Source organism: Eleginops maclovinus, chromosome 24, assembly GCF_036324505.1.
Source record: "Eleginops maclovinus isolate JMC-PN-2008 ecotype Puerto Natales chromosome 24, JC_Emac_rtc_rv5, whole genome shotgun sequence".
Taxonomy (NCBI): Eukaryota; Metazoa; Chordata; class Actinopteri; order Perciformes; family Eleginopidae; genus Eleginops; species Eleginops maclovinus.
The window spans coordinates 461,793-485,187 of record NC_086372.1 but is presented as its reverse complement, the minus strand read 5'-3'; the positions used below and the strand labels follow the sequence as shown (position 1 = coordinate 485,187).

Sequence of the window (23,395 nt, the reverse complement as noted above, 5' to 3'; positions counted from 1 at the left end):
TGATTTGTGAAATTGCTCAAATCATTTACAAGTGTTTTTGTTGGCACCCGTTCCCTTCCCCCCCCCTCATTATAAAAAACAGGAAACCTCATTTCACTCTCCAGAGGCAGCCAGATTCACTACTTCCTCTTTTCACAATAAAAGCCCAAAACACACACATTTCTGCATGTGGGGCCTTTCGTCAGTCACCTTTATATCGGTGACAATAATTGGCCCCTTCCCCGGTACAGCCCCGTGTTGCTGTGGTAACCGCGGCTCTGGTTCGCTAAAAAGACAAAAAACGTGTGCCACCGCACACACGACGAGTCGTCATGGCGACGCTACACCGGGACACCACACTAACTGTCCGTTGAAAAAACACACACACACACACACACACACACACACACTCACACTCACACACACACACACACACACACACACACACACACACACTCACACTCACACTCACATTATGACAAATCTCTAATCGAGGTGAAAAACAGATTCAGTTATTCTTAATATCATAGTTACTCTTCATCTTCATAGCAGTGTGTGTGTGTGTGTGTGTGTGTCCTCAGTCTGTTTTATAAATACACACTATTAACATGTGACACGCAGAGCTCACTTCTGATTGGCTGTCGGGTCTTTTCACCTCTTCTTCTTCCAGGAGGCTGTTATTTTGTACATTTTTTTGTAGTCTCAGATTCCTGTGCTCCTGGTCTGTGCACCCCCCCCCCCCCCCCCCCCCCCCCCCGATGCCTTAACAGGAAACAGTTTGCAGGCAGTAAATTCATGGAGCGTTTGTTTTTTTCACCTGAAAGCACCAGGCAGGCGGAGACGAGCAGTCCCTGCTGCTGGGAGCATCGGATTGGATACTGGAGAGGAGGCGGGGCCGAGGTGTGGCGGGAAAATATTCTTAATTAGTCCGGGGTAGAGCGAGGAGGCGAAGACACCAATTGACGTCCAAATAAAGGTTTCGCGATTTTTGTCAAACTCCTGTGAACAGATGGAAGCGTCTCCCGTCTGCAGACTCTCCCCTAAAATAATCTCCCAGCATGCCTCTGGCCCGGCCCCCCGCTGTCCTTCCAGTGTGTAAACCGTGTGTGTGTGTGTGTGTGTGTGTGTGTGTCAGTGTTTGTTCAGGACACTGCGCGGCACCCAGCCCTCGGCGGCCGGGGAGTCGCTGTTGGCCGGCCGGTAGACCAGGCTCTGACCCTGCTGGTTGGACGCCAGGATCTGAACCTTCTCTCCGCGGAACACCGATATCTCGTCCTCCCGCACCGCCACAAAGTCCGACAGAACCAGAACCAGCTCCTGGGGGTCAGAGGTCACAGTGAGATCTAATGTAGGCTTTAAGATCTCTAAACGCGTCAGAGGGAACGGTTCCTCACCTGGTCGTCCTGCTCGTTGTCGGTCGGGGGGGCGTGTCCGTTGGGAGTGGGTGGGGTTGACGGCGGTCGCCCTGATGACAGGGGACGAGTCACTGAGATCCCGCCCTCTTTCCGCTGGTACTCGATGGGAGACTGAAGAGCTGAGGGGGGAAACACAACGTGATGAGTTCAGGGGCTGGTGGAGGGATGGGAATCAGAGAGTGGGATCAACGACGTGGAGAAGGTTCTCCTTTTAGTGGAGAACTTTGAAACGGGAGATTCGGGGAGATAAATCACCGTTTTTAAGGGAGAGTTTAGGATATTTCCTGGGATTTACCTGACAGGAAGTTGTTCTGTGCATCCAGCAGCGTGGCGATGGTTTCCACCCAGGTGTTCTTGATACTGTCGCAGGACGCCTGCAGGGTGAACCTCTCCGGAGAACCTCGAGACCACAGAACCAGCTTACAGGGTTCTCCGTCCACAACGTCCTGCATGGCCAGGTAACTCACCTGCACAAACACCATTGTTACTCCCAGCATGCACCACACAGACCCGTGTTTATCCAGCACTCACACCAGTGTAACCACTGACCTTGATGCTGTTCTTGAACTGGTACCCTGGGTTGTTGGATCCTTTGCGCAGCAGCTCGCTGAAGATGATGATCTGCTCGAACAGGAACACGCGGCGCTCTTTACTGCGGGATAAAACCCGCTCGTCCTGCTCCCAAACGCAGAAGGTCTCCTGCTGCAGCAGCTTCCCCTGAGAGGTCAACTTCCCCTGCAGACACAGGGGGGCCTCAGGGGGTCATTCAGGGGTCATTCAGGGGGTTATTCAGGGGTTATCACACAAACACACGCAATCCAACACGTCCAACAAGCACCTCTCTCCAACGTGGCTCCAAGAAGACAAAAAATAGGCTATAACTCGAAACCTTGACCTAAATGAATTACACGTCTTTAACTCGTGGGGTTCCTCAGGGCTCTACTCTCGGTCCTTTATGTGTTTTCTATTTAGGTAAAAGCTGCAGTAATGATTCATCAGAGCATTTCCAACTTCTCATTTACGTTTGGGGTTCCTCAGGGCTCTTGTGCCGATCCCTACACTTTTACTCTGCACTTTGACTGATTCGTTGTGCAGACAGGTAGACAGCTGTACCTCGTATCCCTGCAGGCGTCCCAGGTTCATCATGTCGTTGCAGCGCTTCGGCACCAACGACATCAGGTCCACCGCTTTCTGAAAACACGTTATTAGGTATGTTCAATTATAAAAAGTCCTCCTTTGCTTTGAACTGTTTGCAGAATATTTCCAAAGTTCAGACTTCAGTCTCACCTCGATGTCCTCACAATCGAGTCCTGCTTTGGATGTGTACTTAAGGAAATCCTGAAACACACACACACGTTTTACAGTGTATTGATGCATTCATAACCCCTATAGGGTATAGGTGCAGGTGCCGGTACACACCTTGAGCAGCAGCTGGTATTTGGTGATTCTCTGGATGGGTTTGATCAGGTAATCACTGATGGACATCCTGCAGCTGATCTCGTGCTGGATCTCCTACACACACACACACACATACACACACACAGTGTTGGGAAGGATGCTTTCAAAACGTATTCCGTTATAGAATACAGGCCCAAAAATGTAGTCTGTCTTCTGTTACATTACCCAATCTGAGTAATGTATTCTGAGTACTTGGATTACTTCCACATTGAATTGCGTTTTATAAGTGAAGGAATGCAGCCATCACATCCTGCTTACTAAACAGACCTGTTCTGGTTCTGCTGTTCCAACTGGCTGAAGGTGTGTCTGCATACTACACACATCTAACCGCAGTCTAAGCTAACACAAGCTAATGCTAGCTAACGTTAGCTAGCATGTCAAGAGTCTTCCAACGGCTCCGGGGACAGTAAATCAGCACATAGGATACAGATACTGAACTATGAAATAGCAAGGTGAGCAGTGAGACTCCAGCAGAGGAGGATTTTTGGTTCTCCCTTCTCTTTTTTTGATGCTGTCTGAATTTACGAGATAGAGATGCATTCCTGCCCTGGCTCTGTTGTGCTGGCTCCAGCTCTACCTCTAGCTGCTCCTCTTCAGACTGCATTGTAGGCAACTGATCACGTAATTCCGAAAGCTCATTTCCATTTGTTTTCATGTTGGGGCTTCTGGGAAATGCATCAAGTTGCCTCCATTTATTTAGAGAGTGAATAAAGTCATGAAACAGAGAAGCACCGTCATGTCATCCATAGGTTTCAACAATGTGACTGCATTCTGAATCTGCTGCACCGGAGTCCAGTTACTCATCATTTGTATTCTAAATACGTAAGGCGGTACATGTATTCCGTTACTCCCCACCACTGCACACACACTGATACGTGTTGTTTGTGTTGCAGGACAGTGTTTCCTCTCATCGATCAGCTGTTCCTCCATCCAGACTCCTCTGAGGACTGCAGGTACGTCCTGTTGTTATTTATGTACTCTGATTGAACCTGTGATCATATCTTTGACCATGTTCAGTATTGATGACTTAACGGACAGACATCTTTTCTTCACTAGTCCTCACCATTTAGCAAAATGTGTTAGTCTCCTCTAAATGCCTCCCTTCAGCTTTCATCCAACCGCTAAATATAATCCCATCTTTGAGAACATATGACTCATTCTTTTGTCCAAATCTACTCTATTTTGTTCAAATTAAGACATCAACACTTCACTCAGAACTCAATCTTTAAGTCTGGGTTTATATTTCAGAACCTCTCTTATTTTAGATATATATAATGAAGCGTACCTCGAAGAAGGTCTCGTACTCGATGACGATGAACTCTGACCGGGGTTTGTTCTGACAGTAAACCACGTACATGTGCAGCCGCCGCTCCTGCACACACACACACACACACACACACACACACACACACACACACACACACACACACTTATTATTATTAATAATAATAATCCTGACTCTTTAATAAATGATAAAGTTCTGCAGCGTCCAGGGGACGAACAGAGGATAAATACACAATGGATCAGAGGTAATAAAGCGTACGTGTCTGATGAAGAGGTCGGCCAGCAGGTCGTGGTTCTGCACGCTGCGCTCCAGCTCCACCAGGAAGAAGCTGGATACACACACACACACACAGGTTATTGTATTACATCAATGATTCATATTTATGATAGTTATAATACAGTGTGATAAAGCGTGTCACGGACTCGCGGTGCCAGTCGTAGATCTGCTGGATGTTTCCGAACACGATTTTGTCTTTTCCTCTCATGTCCTCGGGGATCCCCCGGACCTCCAGCCGGGACATGAAGCCCTGAGACACAGAGCATTTTATATATTTAATAAAGCGTTCCTCAAGGCCTTCAGAGGTGAGCCATGTATACACAGAGCCGGGGAGGGACTAACACTCCAGGGGAAAAACAGTTCTGAGATAAAGATGTATTTGAAAGAAACCGGAGAAACCCAACAAATATTTATGCAACACACCTGTGAGGGAGAAGGTAGGAATGTAAATATAAACACTCGTTCAAATCTACAGAGCACTCTCCACCCCCTCCCTGTCTTTGTGACCCGAACACAGCGTAATGATTTAGAATATAAATATTGGTTATCAGAGCGATGTCTGACCTCCACGATGACGGCGAGGTCCTTCACGTAGTCTTTCTCTGACTGGATCATCTCGTTCACCACGAACCTGAAGACACAGCAACCGTTCATGATATGAGTATCCATATGAAATCACAGTCTCTATACTCGTAACAACAGTGTATCTCACATGCGTCCTCTCAGAGCTTTGTTCCTCTGCTCCGTGTCCGACTCGTTGGAGCCCTGATCCGAATCCAGAGCCTGGGGGGATATTAACATCAATGAAGAATCAGTCAGAAATAAAATGGGTAATAATATTTACAACAAATACTTATTAGACTAAAAAATGAGAAAAAACCCAAACATCAAACTGAGAAATGAAGCCCAAACATCAAACTGAGAAATGAAGCCCAAACATCAAACTGAGAAATGAAACCCAAACATCAACTGAGAATGAACCCAAACATCAAACTGAGAAATGAAACCCAAACATCAAACTGAGAAATGAAACCCAAACATCAAACTGAGAAATGAAACCCAAACATCGCCGTTGAGTGAATAAAAACTAAGATAATACATAAATGGACCTCGGGGTTGTTGGGGTCCTTGATGATCTGCATGGGGGGGGGCAAGAAGGAGGTGCTCTCCTCCTCTGGCTCCTCCTCCCCCCCGCTCTGCCCCCCGTCCTCCTTCCTAGTCTTCTGCACACACACACACACACACACACACACCATTTGATTTAATAAACTCGAGTCAGATTTTGTTATTATCATTTATTCTCTCTGTTGTTTACGTACGGTCTGCGCTGTGAGGGGCGTGGCCTGATCCGCACGGTTGTCCCGCCTCCTCGCTCTGATTGGAGGTTTCTTCTGTCCGTCAGCTTTCCCCTGACTCAGCCGGCGCACCGGGCTGGTCAACCAGCGCTGCGAGAAGTAAATATCATCATAAATACATAAACACAAATAAATCAGTAAAATATTTAATATAAATATCATTTCAAAAGCACCAAAAATACTCTAATAAAAAACCGTCAAAAAAAAATAAAATAATTGAACTTAAAACATTTCAATAACACATGTATAGAAATATTTACAAAAACTCATTAAAAGCTATTTAAATCATTCTTCTTCTTCTGTGGTTTTGGTACCTTCAGGGTGTTTCCGGTCCCGGAGCCTCCGCGTTTCGGCCCCGGAGAGCCGGCGGCCCCCGGAGCCCCGAACACAGCAGGGGGGATGGCACCTGAGAGAGGGGAACATGATGGTGAGTTCAGGCTCCTGCAGCAGAGTCAGGTAATACATAATACAGTCTATAAAGGTGTGTCATAGAGGTCTCACTTTGACAGGTGAGCGGAGCGTCAGAGCCCAGCAGAGTCGAGTCTGAGGAGCGGAGGGAGAGAACACAGTGAGAACGACTCAGGGAGGACGAATACAGCCAGGCAAAATAAAATATATGAACAGCGATTAATGAAAAACCTAAAATATATAAAATAATCCTGTCTTTTGTTTATATTTAGTTATTTATTCCGTATAAATCCCTCCCACTAAGAATATATATCTCATAAATACTTAAGCGGTAAATAATTACTTTGAGTTAAAGAATGTAAAACATTTACAGAGTGAGACCTCCTGCTGTGTGTGTGTGTGTGTGTGTGTGTGTGTGTGTGTGTGTGTGTGTGTGTGTGTGTGTGTGTGTGTGTGTGTGTGTGAGACAACAACACACTGTTTAACCTCCTCCTGTCAATCATTATCACACACACACACAGACGGTTTCCTCTCACACACACTCTCTGTTTAAACCTTATAACCCACCTCTCTGGCCCACAACACATCCCCAAACCGTGGAAATATCCCAGCATGCACCTCTGCTGCCCCTCTGCATGGCTCAGCGTTAATCCATTCAGACTTTAAAGTTAAAAAATATCAAACCAAGTTTAAATTAAAGTTAAAAAAGAGACGACAGACGAGGACCTTCTGTCTGAGCAACGAGAGGAGCAACAGGCAGGAGGGCTGACCAATCACAGGGTGGGGCGTAACACGGGAGGCGGGGCTTACCATACATGCGTTACTGGAGAGGGGCGGGGCTAGAGATCATAGTAATAATAAAGCCTCTGCTGCTAATAACAGTGTATTCAAATCTAACTCAAATGAAGAGGAAGAAATATATCCAATCAAATGACAGAGTAATATCCAATCAAATGACAGAGTAATATCCAATCAAATGACAGAGTAATATCCAATCAAATGACAGAGTAATATCCAATCAAATGACAGAGTAATATCCAATCAAATGACAGAGTAATATCCAATCAAATGACAGAGTAATATCCAATCAAATGACATTATTATTTATTTTCTCTACCTCATGGTTTCACAAAGGGTCCGAGTCCTACTCAACTGCAACGCGCTCCTATTGGCTAGCGCTGCAACACAATGTACGTGATAGGCTTATGGGCGGGACAGCTCAGCCAGCTAACCAATCAGAGCACCCTGAGCTGCAGTACTCACCGCGGCCTGCAGAGGAGGAGGTGGAGGAAGAGGAGGTGGTGGTGGTGGAGGAAGAGTTGCAGGAGGAGGAGGTGGTGGTGCCGGTGGAGGAGGAGGAGGAGGAGGAGGAGGAAGTGGTGGGGGGGAGGAGACCCTCCATGTCGGTTGCACTGTGAGAGTGAGACAGGCAGAGGGCGCTCATGGGCAGCAGCCCCTCCTGAGGAGCACAGGAGGAGGGGACAAGATGTTACTTCAAAATAAAATGACTATTATTTGATGTAATGTTTAGAGTGTGTTTGAATCGTTTACCTGTGGGGGCGTAGTGTCGGTGGTCCTCACCAGACACCACCCGGGCCGCTCTGCTGACCTCTCCACCAGCTCCACCGTCTGACCGCAGCGCACCCCGAGCTCTCCGGCCGCGCAGGGGGAGAAATCCAACAACACCACCACTAACTCACAGCCGCCGGACAGCTGCAGGGACACGGGGGTGAGCAAATCAAACACCTCCACACACAGCAGTTATATATAGTGCTTTTTAAAGTATATTCAGGGTTTTAATATTTCATATTTTTCTACCCACTTCAGGGGTTAAAGAACTCCTTCAGATACGAAATATACAAATATCTGTTCTGCTTTTCCCAGCGAGACGAATAATCAGGACGAGACAAACGAGAGAAATGTAAAACATGACAACGCCGTACATCATCCTGAGTGTGTGTGTGTATGTGTGTCTCTGTGTCTCTCCTGGGATTAAAGGGTGTTTCCACACAAATGTAACACAGCTGTGAGCTGAGAGTAGAAACTCAGGGTGCAGTAATTCTACTTTTACTGCAGAAATAAAGAGCCTTCCCCTGCAGTGTGAGGACAGATACTGAACTCTGCTGTGACTTCAGGAAAGCACACAGGTATGATCAGCTAAAGGCACTAATATATATTGTGAGATTTCTCAGAGCTTTTTAAAGCTGTACTCATTTGAATATTTTCTATACAATACTAAACAACACGTCATGTGTTTTAATACTAGAAGTGTTTATATTCTTTAGAACTCTTTTTCTGACATTTCTGCAAAAAAAGGACTTTAAATATTCAAAGATGATCAAACCTTTCTATAAAGTTCCTCTCTGAGAGTCCCGGTTGCAGATGGACTCTTTAAATATACAAACAGATTCATTTAAAGCCTGTCTGTAGACCCTGCAGGGTCAGAGGCCACTAACCCCCCCGCCCTGCTGCAGGTAAACAAATGAAACGTACCTCAGAGCCGACGCAGAGAGAAGTGAACGCGTTACAGAGGGAAGAGAGACTGAGGAAACTCCCCACAAACACACACACACACACACACACACACACACGCCAGCACTGAGGTCATCAGACACACCCCTGACACACACACACACACCCCTCTGCACACACTCCTAAAGTTACTGCTAAGTTGTTGGGGAGTTAGAAAGAGACACTAAAGGGAAAAACACTAGTGTGTGTGTGTGTGTGTGTGTCCATCAGTCTGTCTGTCTGTCTGTCTGTCTGTCTGTCTGTCTGTCTGTCTGTCTGTCTGTCTGTCTGTCTGTCTGTCTGTGTGTTACCTTGTCACCGTCTGTCTGTCTGTCTGTCTGTCTGTCTGTCTGTCTGTCTGTCTGTCTGTCTGTCTGTCTGTCTGTCTGTGTGTTACCTTGTCACTGTCTGTCTGTCTGTCTGTCTGTCTGTCTGTCTGTCTGTCTGTCTGTCTGTCTGTCTGTCTGTCTGTGTGTTACCTTGTCACCGTCTGTCTGTCTGTCTGTCTGTCTGTCTGTCTGTCTGTCTGTCTGTGTGTTACCTTGTCACCGTCTGTCTGTCTGTCTGTCTGTCTGTCTGTCTGTCTGTCTGTCTGTCTGTCTGTCTGTGTGTTACCTTGTCACCGTCTGTCTGTCTGTCTGTCTGTCTGTCTGTCTGTCTGTCTGTCTGTCTGTCTGTGTGTTACCTTGTCGCTGTCTGTCTGTCTGTCTGTCTGTCTGTCTGTCTGTGTGTCTGTGTGTTACCTTGTCACCGTCTGTCTGTCTGTCTGTCTGTCTGTCTGTCTGTCTGTCTGTCTGTCTGTCTGTCTGTCTGTCTGTGTGTTACCTTGTCGCTGTCTGTCTGTCTGTCTGTCTGTCTGTCTGTCTGTCTGTCTGTCTGTCTGTCTGTCTGTCTGTCTGTGTGTTACCTTGTCGCTGTCTGTCTGTCTGTCTGTCTGTCTGTCTGTCTGTCTGTCTGTCTGTCTGTCTGTCTGTCTGTTACCTTGTCGCTGTCTGTCTGTCTGTCTGTCTGTCTGTCTGTGTGTGTGTGTGTGTTACCTTGTCGCTGTCTGTCTGTCTGTCTGTCTGTCTGTCTGTCTGTCTGTGTGTGTGTGTGTTACCTTGTCGCTGTCTGTCTGTCTGTCTGTCTGTCTGTCTGTCTGTCTGTCTGTCTGTCTGTCTGTCTGTCTGTCTGTGTGTGTGTGTGTTACCTTGTCGCTGTCTGTCTGTCTGTCTGTCTGTCTGTCTGTCTGTCTGTCTGTCTGTCTGTCTGTGTTACCTTGTCTCTGTCTGTCTGTCTGTCTGTCTGTCTGTCTGTCTGTCTGTCTGTCTGTGTGTTACCTTGTCGCTGTCTGCAGTGTTCTGGGAGGTTCGGGAGGCGATGGACACCGTGTCAGGCTGACTGCTGGCGTCTCCAAAACTGTCTGCGTCCTCACTCGTCTCCCTGGGGGTGGGGCAGGTAGAGAGACAGACCATTGGGTGGGGCAGGTAGAGAGACAGACCGTTTGGGGGGGCAGGTAGAGAGACAGACCGTTGGGGGGGGCAGGTAGAGAGACAGACCGTTTGGGGGGGCAGGTAGAGAGACAGACCGTTGGGGGGGGTAGGTAGAGAGACAGACCATTGGGTGGGGCAGGTAGAGAGACAGACCGTTTGGGGGGGCAGGTAGAGAGACAGACCGTTGGGGGGGGCAGGTAGAGAGACAGACCGTTGGGGGGGGTAGGTAGAGAGACAGACCGTTGGGGGGGCAGGTAGAGAGACAGACCGTTGGGGGGGGTAGGTAGAGAGACAGACCGTTGGGGGGGCAGGTAGAGAGACAGACCGTTGGGGGGGGTAGGTAGAGAGACAGACCGTTGGGGGGGGTAGGTAGAGAGACAGACCGTTGGGGGGGCAGGTAGAGAGACAGACCGTTGGGGGGGGGCAGGTAGAGAGACAGACCGTTGGGGGGGGTAGGTAGAGAGACAGACCGTTGGGGGGGCAGGTAGAGAGACAGACCGTTGGGGGGGGGTAGGTAGAGAGACAGAACGTTGGGGGGGGCAGGTAGAGAGACAGACCGTTGGGGGGGGTAGGTAGAGAGACAGACCGTTGGGGGGGGCAGGTAGAGAGACAGACCGTTGGGGGGGGTAGGTAGAGAGACAGACAGTTGGGGGGGCAGGTAGAGGGACAGACCGTTGGGGGGGGCAGGTAGAGAGACAGACCGTTGGGGGGGGCAGGTAGAGAGACAGACCGTTGGGGGGGGCAGGTAGAGAGACAGACCGTTGGGGGGGGCAGGTAGAGAGACAGACCGTTGGGGGGGGCAGGTAGAGAGACAGACCGTTGGGGGGGGCAGGTAGAGACAGGCAGGAAGTTAGACAGACAGGTAAACACAGGTAGCTGCTTCTCACTAAAAGCTCTGCTGCTCCTTCAAAATAAAAGCCCTCCAGCTGTGTGTGTGTGTGTGTGTGTGTGTGTGTGTGTCTGACCGGCGGCTGATGCTGCGCTGCCTCCCCAGCGTTGGGTTGGGGGTCTTGGGGAGGGGGATGGGCTCCCTCAGAGCCCCCCTCAGGTGGCCCCGTCTCTCCTGGATCACCTGCCGGATGCTGCGGACCCATTCCTGCTTAAGCTCCAGGGACGCCGCCTGGGGGGGGGGGGGGGTGGAGGGTGTACTGGTTAGGGTCCCGTCAGAATAATACAGATTGTGAGTGGGTGGGGGGTGTACTGGTTAGGGTCCCGTCAGAATAATACAGATTGTGAGTGGGGGGGGCGGGCAGGGGTGTACTGGTTAGGGTCCCGTCAGAATAATACAGATTGTGAGTGGGGGGGGGGGTGTACTGGTTAGGGTCCCGTCAGAATAATACAGATTGTGAGTGGGGGGGGGTGTGTACTGGTTAGGGTCCCGTCAGAATAATACAGATTGTGAGTGGGGGGGGGGGGGGGGGTGTGTACTGGTTAGGGTCCCGTCAGAATAATACAGATTGTGAGTGGGGGGGGGGGTGTACTGGTTAGGGTCCGTCAGAATAGTACAGATTGTGAGTGGGGGGGGGGGGGGTGTGTACTGGTTAGGGTCCCGTCAGAATAATACAGATTGTGAGTGGGGGGGGGGTGTACTGGTTAGGGTCCCGTCAGAATAGTACAGATTGTGAGTGGGGGGGGGGGGGGGGTTGTACTGGTTAGGGTCCCGTCAGAATAATACAGATTGTGAGTGGGGGGGGGGGGGGGGGTTGTACTGGTTAGGGTCCCGTCAGAATAATACAGATTGTGAGTGGGGGGGGGGGGGGTTTTACTGGTTAGGGTCCCGTCACAATAATACAGATTGTGAGTGGGGGGGGGGGGGGGTTGTACTGGTTAGGGTCCCGTCAGAATAATACAGATTGTGAGTGGGGGGGGGGGGGGGTTTTACTGGTTAGGGTCCCGTCACAATAATACAGATTGTGAGTGGGGGGGGGGGGGGGGGTTGTACTGGTTAGGGTCCCGTCAGAATAATACAGATTGTGAGTGGGGGGGGGGGGGGGGGGTGTACTGGTTAGGGTCCCGTCAGAATAATACAGATTGTGAGTGGGGGGGGGGTGTGTACTGGTTAGGGTCCCGTCAGAATAATACAGATTGTGAGTGGGGGGGGGGTGTACTGGTTAGGGTCCCGTCAGAATAGTACAGATTGTGAGTGGGGGGGGGGGGGGGTTGTACTGGTTAGGGTCCCGTCAGAATAATACAGATTGTGAGTGGGGGGGGGGGGGGGGGGTTGTACTGGTTAGGGTCCCGTCAGAATAATACAGATTGTGAGTGGGGGGGGGGGGTCCTACCTTCAGCACCGTCTTGTTGTCCGAGGTCGGGGTGCGTCCCACCCACAGAGCAAACTTACAGGCGTCGCCCTCAATGTGCTCCGTCACCCCCAGCTCTGAGGTCTGGGGGGGAGACAGACAGGGAGACAGAGAGGGAGAGAGGGAGACAGAAAGGGAAGGGAGGGAGACAGAGAGGGAGGGGAGGGGAGGGAGACAGGGAGATAGAGAGGGAGATAGGGAGGGAGGGGAGTAAATATTATCTATAAAAATATTTTTCTTCTGTTAGTATTTTTAAAGTATTTCTTAAGTATTTCTAAAGTATTTTTAAAGTATTTCTAAAGTATTTCTTAAGTATTTCTTAAAGTATTTCTAAAGTATTTCTTCAGTATTTCTAAAGTATTTTTAAAGTATTTCTAAAGTATTTCTTAAGTATTTCTTAAAGTATTTCTAAAGTATTTCTTCAGTATTTCTAAAGTATTTTTTAAAGTATTACTTAAGTATTTCTTAAGTATTTTTAAAGTATTTCTTAAGTATTTTTAAAGTATTTTAAAAGTATTACTAAAGTATTTTTTAATGAATTTTAAAGTATTTTTTAAAGTATTTCTAAAGTATTTTTTAAAGTATTTTTAAAAAGTATTTCTAAAGTATTTTTAAGGTATCTTTAAAGTATTTTTTAAAGTATTTCTTAAGTATTTTAAAAGTATTTCTAAAGTATTTTTTAAAGTATTTCTAAAGTATTTCTAAAGTATTTTTTAAAGTATTTTTAAAAGTATTTCTAAAGTATTTTCTATTTCTTTACTAACACATAAGGATAGTTTGTTGTATATTTGTACACGTTCTCTTTATTTCTGAACCTTCTCTCACCCTCAGCCGGCTCTTGTACAGGTACTTGGTCCGCCCCGACGAGTCTTTGAGCTCCTTGCTGAAGATGAGTGACAGCTCGAACAGGAAGAGGTGTCGGTCCCGCCCCTTCCTGATCAGAGACTTCGGCTCCCAGACCAGGAAGGAGTCCTGCAGCAGGAGCTCCCCTGCACCTCCAGACCCTCCTCCAGACCTGAGGCATCATGGGTAATATTCATCACAAATACAACAGAGGTTTCAAAATAAAAGCCCTGAAGCTTCATGGTGAAATATCTACTGTTGCATTATAGCAAGGTAGCTCCTTCAAAGTAAAATACCTGCAGCTGCTTCACATAAAACCCATCCACATATTTCAAAATAAAAGCCCTTACCTTCCAGCATGCTAACGTGCATGGCATCGTTAGCTCTCTTGGGGACGCTTAGCATGACGTCCAGCCCTTCCTTTATCTCCCCCTTCCCCTCCTCACAGCACGCCAGCAGCTCCTACACACACACACACGCACACACACACACACACACACACACACACACACACACACACACACACACACACACACACACACACACACACACACACACACCTTTATTATAAACACCTAACATCAGATAAACTGTGTGTGTGTGTGTGTGTGTGTGTGTGTGTGTGTGTGTGTGTGTGTGTGTGTGTGTGTGTGTGTGTGTACCTTGAGCAGCAGCTGGTACTTGGTGATCCTCTGCACCGGTTTGATGAGCGCTGAGGACACTGAGTTGTTGAGCCCGTGTCTCCTCTGGACCTCCTGCAGGAACACACTCATCAGCCTCTCAGGTACTGTAGAATAATATGTAACACGATGTCTACAGTACGCAGGTTTTTATACACGCTCTGTGAAATACACGTGTATTTAAGTATCTGCAGTGAAGAGCATCACCTCGAAGAAGGAAACCCCGTGCTGCTGGATCAGCAGGCTGGAGTCCGGCTTGTTCCGGCAGTACGTCACGTACATGTGGAACTTATCCGCCTGCAGGACAGTACACAGTACACACAGTACACAGTCAGTACACAGTACAAACAGTACACAATCAGTACACACAGTATTCTAACTGACAGTACTTATGTAATATGAGAGTACACAGACCCAGGTGACGAAGCAGTGGCCCACGTCTTCAGGGAGCTGCTCGTAGTTCTCCAGCTCCTTCAGGAAGATACTGCACATACAAGTACACACATGTACTGCAGGTCATACATCGCATACTGCACATACAAGTACACACATGTACTGCAGGTCATACATCACATACTGCACATACATGTACACACATGTACTGCAGGTCATGCATCACATACTGCACATACATGTACACACATGTACTGCAGGTCATACATCACATACTGCACATACATGTACACACATGTACTGCAGGTCATGCATCACATACTGCACATACAAGTACACACATGTACTGCAGGTCATACATCACATACTGCACATACAAGTACACACATGTACTGCAGGTCATACATCACATACTCTTCACAGATACTCATGGTCTGGATGTGTGCAGTATATTATGCAGTACTAGTACCTGTTGTGGAACTCGTAGATGTCCTGGATGTTCCCGAACACCACCTCGTCTCGGTGGTGGAGTCCTGAGGGGACGTCCTCCGAACCGCTCGTCATCTCCCACATGTACGTCTGCACGCAGTACACCAAGTATTAGTACTACTGCTGTGTACTGTGTTAGTAGTACTGTGTGTACTGCAATACTGTGTGTACCTCGATGCACTCCTGCAGGTCTCGGACGTAGACCCTCTCCGTCTGCAGCAGCTCGGCCATGATGTACCTGAGGACGCAGTGCAGTTACAGGGCTGTAACCCTAACCCTGTACTCAGGAGTACTCGCAGTATTTGTAAGAGTACTCTCAGTACTCACTCCTTCTTGCGGGCAGAGCGCCTCTTCTCGTCGCTGACCTGGTGGCTCGGGTCGGACAGGTTCACCTCGGGGTCCGAGTCCGACAGACTGTTGGGGATCAGCTCCAGCTCCAGGTCCTTATTGTCCTGCAGAGTACACAGAGTACTGCGAATACTACACAAACAGAATACTACACATACCTAATACTACACATACTGAGCACTACAGACTGAGTACTACACATACAGAGTACTAAAAATACAGAGTACTACACATACAGAGTACTACACATACGAAGTACTACACATACAGAGTACTACACATACGAAGTACTACACATACTGAGTACTATATATACCTAATACTACACATACCTAATACTACACATACTGAGTACTACAGACTGAGTACTACACATACAGAGTACTAAAAATACAGAGTACTACACATACAGAGTACTAGACATACGAAGTACTACACATACAGAGTACTACAGACTGAGTACTACACATACAGAGTACTAAAAATACAGAGTACTACACATACAGAGTACTACACATACGAAGTACTACACATACAGAGTACTAAAAATACAGAGTACTACACATACAGAGTACTACACATACTGAGTACTACAGACTTGTTGGGGATCAGGTCCAGCTCCTGATTGTCCAGCAGGGACACGGTACAGCGGAAATACTCACATCTACAAAATACTACTACGGTGTTTGTGTACCTGTAGTACTGCAGTAGTGTGTATTTGTACACAGTGTGTGTACCTGTAGTACTGCAGTAGTGTGTATTTGTACACAGTGTGTGTACCTGTAGTACTGCAGTAGTGTGTATTTGTACACAGTGTGTGTGCCTGTAGTACTGCAGTAGTGTGTATTTGTACACAGTGTGTGTGCCTGTAGTACTGCAGTAGTGTGTATTTGTACACAGTGTGTGTACCTGTGGTACTGCAGTAGTGTGTATTTGTACACAGTGTGTGTACCTGTGGTACTGCAGTAGTGTGTATTTGTACACAGTGTGTGTACCTGAGAGCAGCCCCCCGCGGCGGCCTCCAGCAGGTGGCGGTACTGGCCCATCCGGACAGTGAAGTCCCGGTAGCGCTTGTCGACGGCGGAGACGCAGCGACGCAGCTCGGTGCGGTGGGCGTGGCCTTTAGCCAGCATGCTCTCAGCCAATTGGATGAGCAGGTGCACCTTCTCCTGCGTGTGCTGCGGCAGAGGAGGGGTATTTATATTCACATATTCTTATTAATATTTGTCTGTGTGTGTGTGTGTGTGTGTGTGTGTGTGTGTCACCTTGGCCGACACGCAGAACTCTCGGTGTTGCTTCAGCAGCTCCTGTGTCTCGCCCATGGTGGCCCCCGGCGACGTGTGAGTGGCCAGGTAGTGATCACCTGACTGCTGCAGCCAATCAAGAGCCTGCAGAAAGATAACACAAATCCAAATAATGAAATACGAAAACAATTGTTTTGTACGTCATGAATCTTTTACAAAATAAAGAAAACAAAAGCTTAAAATATAAAATATAAAAGAGCGTTCAACAAAACATCTAATAACAGTGCCGTGGTAAATAATTCCTGAAATGAAAGGTGTGTGTGAGTGGACCTGCTGGGTGTGGCTCTGGAACATGAGGTACTGCTGGCACTGATCCAGTCTGCGCTTCTTCAGAGTCCAGAAGTGAAGGACCCGGTTCTCCCTCTGGAGCAGCTCACTGAGGATCCCTGCACAAACACACACACACACAAAACTAAATTAGGTCAATTGTATGTGTGTTTGTGTGTGTGTGTGTGTTTGTGTGTGTGCGCAGTCCTGACCTTTGACCTGTTGCTCGGGGACCCTGGAGTGCCCGCTGACCTCGGGCGCCCCCCCCGCTGTGTCCGGAGATGTTTGCCATGGTGACGCTGTTCCGGTGGATGTACTTCAGGAAGACCTCAGCGTTGCGCCTCGCCAAGGTGCACGCCTGTCGCACGGAAACAAGAGGGTTTTTATGGGATGTTCGGGGTCCAAACATTCCACAATATACTTGAAACCCCTCTGCCCCCCCACCTTGAGGAAGGCCTCCTTCTGCTCCATGTGTTTACTGACGAGTGGCAGCAGCAGCTCCGGCTGACGCTCCCCACCCCCACACCAGTCCTCCTCTCGCCGGTACTCCTGCTCCAGACTCTCCAGAACCCCACACACCTGCACACAGGTAAACACAGGTAAACACAGGGAAACACACAAGTAAACACACAGGTAAACACACAGGTAAACACAGGCAAACACACACAGGTAAACACACAGGTAAACACAGGGAAACACACAGGTAAACACACAGGTAAACACACAGGTACACACAGGTAAACACACAGGGAAACACACAGGTAAACACACAGGTAAACACACAGGTACACACAGGTAAACACACAGGTACACACAGGTAAACACACAGGTACACACAGGGAAACACACAGGTAAACACACAGGTAAACACACAGGTAAACACAGGTACACACAGGTAAACACAGGTACACACAGGTAAACACACAGGTAAACACACAGGGAAACACACAGGTACACACACAGGTACACACACAGGTACACACACAGGTAAACACAGGTACACACACAGGTACACACAGGTAAACACAGGTACACACAGGTAAACACACAGGTAAACACACAGGGAAACACACAGGTACACACACAGGTACACACACAGGTAAACACACACCTCACAGCAGGTAACACACAGGTTTGTGTTACCTGCTGTGAGGTGTGTGTAGGTTTGTGTTACCTGCTGAGAGGTGTGTGTAGGTTTGTGTTACCTGCTGAGAGGTGTGTGTAGGTTTGTGATACCTGCTGAGAGGTGTGTGTAGGTTTGTGTTACCTGCTGAGAGGTGTGTGTAGGTTTGTGTTACCTGCTGAGAGGTGTGTGTAGGTTTGTGTTACCTGCTGAGAGGTGTGTGTAGGTTTGTGATACCTGCTGAGAGGTGTGTGTAGGTTTGTGTTACCTGCTGAGAGGTGTGTGTAGGTTTGTGTTACCTGCTGAGAGGTGTGTGTAGGTTTGTGTGTGTGTAGGTTTGTGTACCTGCTGAGAGGTGTGTGTAGGTTTGTGTTACCTGCTGAGAGGTGTGTGTAGGTTTGTGTTACCTGCTGAGAGGTGTGTGTAGGTTTGTGTTACCTGCTGAGAGGTGTGTGTAGGTTTGTGATACCTGCTGAGAGGTGTGTGTAGGTTTGTGTTACCTGCTGAGAGGGTGTGTGTAGGTTTGTGTTACCTGCTGAGAGGTGTGTGTAGGTTTGTGTTACCTGCTGAGAGGTGTGTGTAGGTTTGTGTTACCTGCTGAGAGGTGTGTGTAGGTTTGTGTTACCTGCTGAGAGGTGTGTGTAGGTTTGTGTTACCTGCTGAGAGGTGTGTGTAGGTTTGTGTTACCTGCTGAGAGGTGTGTGTAGGTGTGTGTTACCTGCTGTGAAGTGTGTGTAGGTGTGTGTTACCTGCTGAGAGGTGTGTGTAGGTTTGTGTTACCTGCTGTGAAGTGTGTGTAGGTGTGTGTTACCTGCTGTGAGGTGTGTGTAGGTGTGTGTTACCTGCTGAGAAGTCCTGTAGAAAGCGGCCGAGGCGTTGACCAGCTTCAGCCGGTCCTCGATGCGCAGCATCAGGGTCTGCCAGTGCAGCGCCACCGTCTGGGCACAGGAGCGCACTGCATCCGGGTCGTAGTGCCCCGACCTGAGGGGATGCATCGTTATCCATCGTTATCACGTTGGTTTTATTCCACTCACAGGTTTATTTATTTCACAGCCAGCTGTGGATGTGATGAATTGATGAAGCAGGTCACCTGACGAGCAGCTCGGCCCTCTGCTGCAGAGCGAGCGCCACCTGGTGCGTCCTCTGCAGAGAGTCAGCGTGCAGCAGAGCCTGAAACACAGGAACACTTCATATATATACCTGAATATATTTATTAAACTCCAGGTGTACTGATCGGGTGAGGCTGCAGTACCTCGATGGCCTGCTGGAGGCGCTCATGCTCCCGCTGCAGCTGCTCGGCCTCAGACAGACAACTGGAGTTCAGCATGCAGGATGACAGCATCACCTCGCCCTCCTGGATCCAGCCCAGCACCTGCAGACAGGGGAGACAGACGTGTGTGTGTGTGTGTGTGTGTGTGTGTGTGTGTGTGTGTGTGTGTGTGTGTGTGTGTGTGTGTGTGTGTGTGTGTGTGTGTGTGTGTGTGTGTGTGTGTGTGTGTGTGTGTGTGTGTGTGTGTGTGTGTGTGTGTGTACCTGTTTGACCTGGCTCTGCAGGTGTCTCAGCTGTAGGTTCTGCTCCAGGTGTGTGTGCGTGTGATCAGCGATCTGCTGCAGCTCCTTCTGTTTCTCCTGCAGGTGGCGCTGCAGCTCCTCCACCTGAGGGGACAGCCCCCCCACCCTCTGCCTCCGCCAGCTCCACACCTGACACACACAAACACATTTACACCACAGAGTGGGCTCAACAGACGTTGTTTTCACATGTGTGGTATGACGAGTATGTGTGTTTCTGTGAGTGTGTGTCTCCATGGTAAATTCAATATGCTGGTTTCCATGGGGACCAGCTGTGTGCTTCAGAGAGCAGTCTCCATAGCAACCCCATCCCCCCTTTTTCTCCCTCCCCCATCATCCTCCCCCCCCTTCTCTGTTTCCCCCCCGATCATCCTGATGTTACAGCGCTGCTCTCGCCACGGTAAACATCATCACTGAGCACCCCCCCAGCCCGGTGCTTCAAAGACACCCTTACCCCTCTATAGGAGAGCCAACTCCGCCCCCCCCCCCCCACCCCTGATCAGAATCCAAAATAAACCGGGAGCCTTCAGGGAACACATGACCCTGATGAATCCATCGTCCACTGCAGCTCCATATATCTGTGGAAACCACACACACACACACGCACACGCACACACACACAGGAAACACAGATAGACCCCAACAACTACCAAAATGCTCCTGAAAACCCCCCGGATCCGTCCTGTGATGGTACCCCCTATAAAGGGTCTCTAGAACCCCCCCAGGAACCTCAAAAGAATCTAGAAAGGACCCCTGAAACCCAGCATGACCCCGATAAGGAATCCACTGACAGTCCAGTGCAGGTCTATCTGTGGAAACCCCTCACACACACCGCCTTACAAAACACAGTAAGACCCCTGAAACTACTACAGTCTTTAAAGATGGCGACCAAGGACCCGTGGGCCGTTACCGTTAACGACAGAATGTACCGTTCTTTACAAACGTTCTTATTTCAAACCACGGTCTGTTCCTTAACCTCAGTAGTTTTCCGTTAACCACAGGTTTCAAACTTCTGAAACATGGCGCTATGTTTATATTTCCTGCCTTAAGAGCGCATCGGTTGTTGTGGTGCTCCTCAGGGCATTCCACTGGATCCCCTTCTATTCTATATCAAGTTGCACTAAAACACATTCAAGTAGAAGTAGCAGTACTAATCAAAGTATTGCATGTAGTATTTGTAGTGGAAGTGTTACACGTAGTATTTGTAGTACTGTATTACCTGAGGCCTGAACCTCTGTGATGTACTGCTGCAGGTCATGACCCTGCTGGATGACCTCATAGATCATGTTGTTCATCGCCAGCCGTCTCTCCATGTGCCTGAAGATAAACACCAAACACTTCAGGAGGAGGAGGAAGGACAGGAAGAGGAGGAGTCAGGATAATGTCACCATGCTTACCTGTGTATGCGCTGCTGAGCTAGCGTTAGCACCTCTGGATTAGCCTCTACCACGCGGCCCAGAGCTAGCTTGTCGGGGTTAGCATCAGCTTGCCGCGGCGCTGCTAGCTTTTCTGCTGAGAAATCCTGTGCCTGTTTCTGCAAGTCCTGCTTCCAGGCGTCCATCTCCCCCGTCACCTGAGGAGACAAGCACAGGGGGAGGTTAGACACCGGATGGGCGGGGGTTAAGGTGTGAGTACAGGGTTGCCAACTAAATGACGGCTATCCTGTCTGTAGTGGGACCTTAGCCTATATACACATATACAGTGGGGCAAAAAAGTATTTAGTCAGCCACCAATTGTGCAAGTTCTCCCATTTCAAAAGATGAGAGAGGCCTGTAATTTCATCATAGGTACACTTCAACTATGAGAGACAGAATGGGGGAAACAATCCAGGAAATCACATTGTAGGATTTTAATGAATTCATTTCAAATGATTGTGGAAAATAAGTATTTGGTCAATAACAAAAGTTCATCTCAATACTTTGTTATATCCCCTTTGTTGGCAATGACAGAGGTCAAAGGTTTTCTGTAAGTCTTCACAAGGTTTCCACACTGTTGCTGGTGTTTTGGCCCATTCCTCCATGCAGATCTCCTCTAAAGCAGTGATGTTTTGGGGCTGTCGCTGGGCAACACGGACTTTCAACTCCCTCCAAAGATTTTCTATGGGGTTGAGATCTGGAGACTGGCTAGGCCACTCCAGGACCTTGAAATGCTTCTTACGAAGCCACTCCTTCGTTGCCCTGGCGGTGTGTTTGGGATCACTGTCATGCTGAAAGACCCAGCCACGCTTCATCTTCAGTGCCCTTGCTGATGGAAGGAGGTTTTCTCTCAAAATCTCACGATACATGGCCCCATTCATTCTTTCCTTTACACGGATCAGTCGTCCTGGTCCCTTTGCAGAAGAACAGCCCCAAAGCATGATGTCTCCACCCCCATGCTTCACAGTAGGTATGGTGTTCTTTGGAGGCAACTCTGCATTCTTTCTCCTCCAAACACGACGAGTTGAGTTTTTACCAAAAAGTTCTATTTTGGTTTCATCTGACCATATGACATTCTCCCAATCCTCTTCTGGATCATCCAAATGCCCTCTAGCAAACTTCAGACGGGCCTGGACATGTACTGGCTTAAGCAGGGGGACACGTCTGGAACTGCAGGATGTAAGTCCCTGGCGGCGTAGTGTGTTACTGATGGTAGCCTCTGTTACTTTGGTCCCAGCTCTCTGCAGGTCATTCACTAGGTCCCCCCGTGTGGTTCTGGGATTTTTGCTCACCGTTCTTGTGATCATTTTGACCCCACGGGGTGAGATCTTGCGTGGAGCCCCAGATGGAGGGAGATGAGCAGTGGTCTTGTATGTCTTCCATTTTCTAATAATTGCTCCCACAGTTGATTTCTTCACACCAAGCTGCTTACCTATAGCAGATTCAGTTTTCCCAGCCTGGTGCAGGTCTACAATTTAGTCTCTGGTCTCCTTTGACAGCTCTTTGGTCTTGGCCATAGTGGAGTTTGGAGTATGACTGTTTGAGGTTGTGGACAGGTGTCTTTTATACTGATAACCAGTTCAAAAAGGTGCCATTAATACAGGTAACGAGTGGAGGACAGAGGAGCCTCTTAAAGAAGAAGTTACAGGTCTGTGAGAGCCAGACATCTTGCTTGTTTGTAGGTGACCCAATACTTATTTTACCGAGGAATTTACAATGAATTCATTAAAATCCTACAATGTGATTTCCTGGACTGTTTCCCCCATTCTGTCTCTCATAGTTGAAGTGTACCTATGATAAAATGACAGGCCTCTCTCATCTTTTGAAATGGGAGAACTTGCACAATTGGTGGCTGACTAAATACTTTTTTGCCCCACTGTATATAAATATATGTGTGTGTGTGTGTGTGTGTGTGTGTGTGTGGCTTTTATAGAATAGGTTATCGTACTCTAATCATGTTTGAAACATATTCACCGATACCACTTTGCACGGTTCAACCCCCCCCCTTCCTTCAGTAGATTGTCGACTGACAAAAAGCCTGGCGTTAAGACGGATCCTGCGCATGCGCAATACAGCTCAGGGATTGACCAGTGGTTGAGTGGTGGGGGCGGGAAGGGAGTGGATTGAGAGTTTGAGCGGCTGTCAACTCAACACTGTAAATAACCAACCAAAAAGGGTCGCCGATTTTTGGACTGAGAATAGTTTGGGCAGCGTGAGAGCGTGAGATTGATAGTGAAAGCGTGTGTGACACGCCCGATGCGTGAGAGTTGGCAACCCTGGCGAGTAATGAGCAGGTGTTATCGCTGTACCTCCAGGGTGCACTGCTGCAGGATGCGCAGCTGCAGGAAGACGTCCAGGCGCAGCTTCCTCTGGTGGAAGAGTTCCTCCAGCTGCATGTGAGACTCCTCCAGCTGCTGCAGCACTGTCTCCACCTGAACCACCGAGCTGCCCTGAGGCCTGAAACAAACGCACCTACAGAGGTTAAACTATCCCTATCAACCCGGA

At 48.5% G+C, this 23,395-nt stretch overlaps 1 protein-coding gene across 1 annotated transcript in view; it reads right to left on the bottom strand.

Moving 5' to 3' along the window:
• Positions 1–747: 747 nt before the first annotated feature.
• LOC134860932 (kalirin-like) overlaps positions 748–23,395 on the bottom strand; it is a 31,365-nt gene continuing 8,717 nt past the window's right edge. The window contains 45 exon segments of the mRNA XM_063877811.1: positions 748–1,296; positions 1,374–1,513; positions 1,690–1,861; positions 1,944–2,129; positions 2,508–2,585; positions 2,682–2,732; positions 2,814–2,906; positions 4,138–4,224; positions 4,396–4,465; positions 4,560–4,663; positions 4,978–5,044; positions 5,126–5,196; positions 5,523–5,636; positions 5,733–5,858; positions 6,083–6,174; positions 6,270–6,311; positions 7,440–7,635; positions 7,728–7,889; positions 10,007–10,109; positions 11,125–11,279; positions 12,442–12,543; positions 13,285–13,451; positions 13,454–13,474; positions 13,653–13,764; positions 13,965–14,057; positions 14,190–14,279; positions 14,397–14,466; positions 14,845–14,954; positions 15,036–15,102; positions 15,192–15,316; positions 16,208–16,390; positions 16,478–16,600; positions 16,787–16,902; positions 16,996–17,042; positions 17,074–17,141; positions 17,228–17,362; positions 18,749–18,887; positions 18,997–19,076; positions 19,159–19,278; positions 19,440–19,590; positions 20,114–20,121; positions 20,687–20,792; positions 20,873–20,916; positions 20,989–21,048; positions 23,200–23,347. Coding sequence (XP_063733881.1) covers positions 1,111–1,296; positions 1,374–1,513; positions 1,690–1,861; positions 1,944–2,129; positions 2,508–2,585; positions 2,682–2,732; positions 2,814–2,906; positions 4,138–4,224; positions 4,396–4,465; positions 4,560–4,663; positions 4,978–5,044; positions 5,126–5,196; positions 5,523–5,636; positions 5,733–5,858; positions 6,083–6,174; positions 6,270–6,311; positions 7,440–7,635; positions 7,728–7,889; positions 10,007–10,109; positions 11,125–11,279; positions 12,442–12,543; positions 13,285–13,451; positions 13,454–13,474; positions 13,653–13,764; positions 13,965–14,057; positions 14,190–14,279; positions 14,397–14,466; positions 14,845–14,954; positions 15,036–15,102; positions 15,192–15,316; positions 16,208–16,390; positions 16,478–16,600; positions 16,787–16,902; positions 16,996–17,042; positions 17,074–17,141; positions 17,228–17,362; positions 18,749–18,887; positions 18,997–19,076; positions 19,159–19,278; positions 19,440–19,590; positions 20,114–20,121; positions 20,687–20,792; positions 20,873–20,916; positions 20,989–21,048; positions 23,200–23,347 — 4,780 coding nt within the window. The 3' untranslated portion in view covers positions 748–1,110.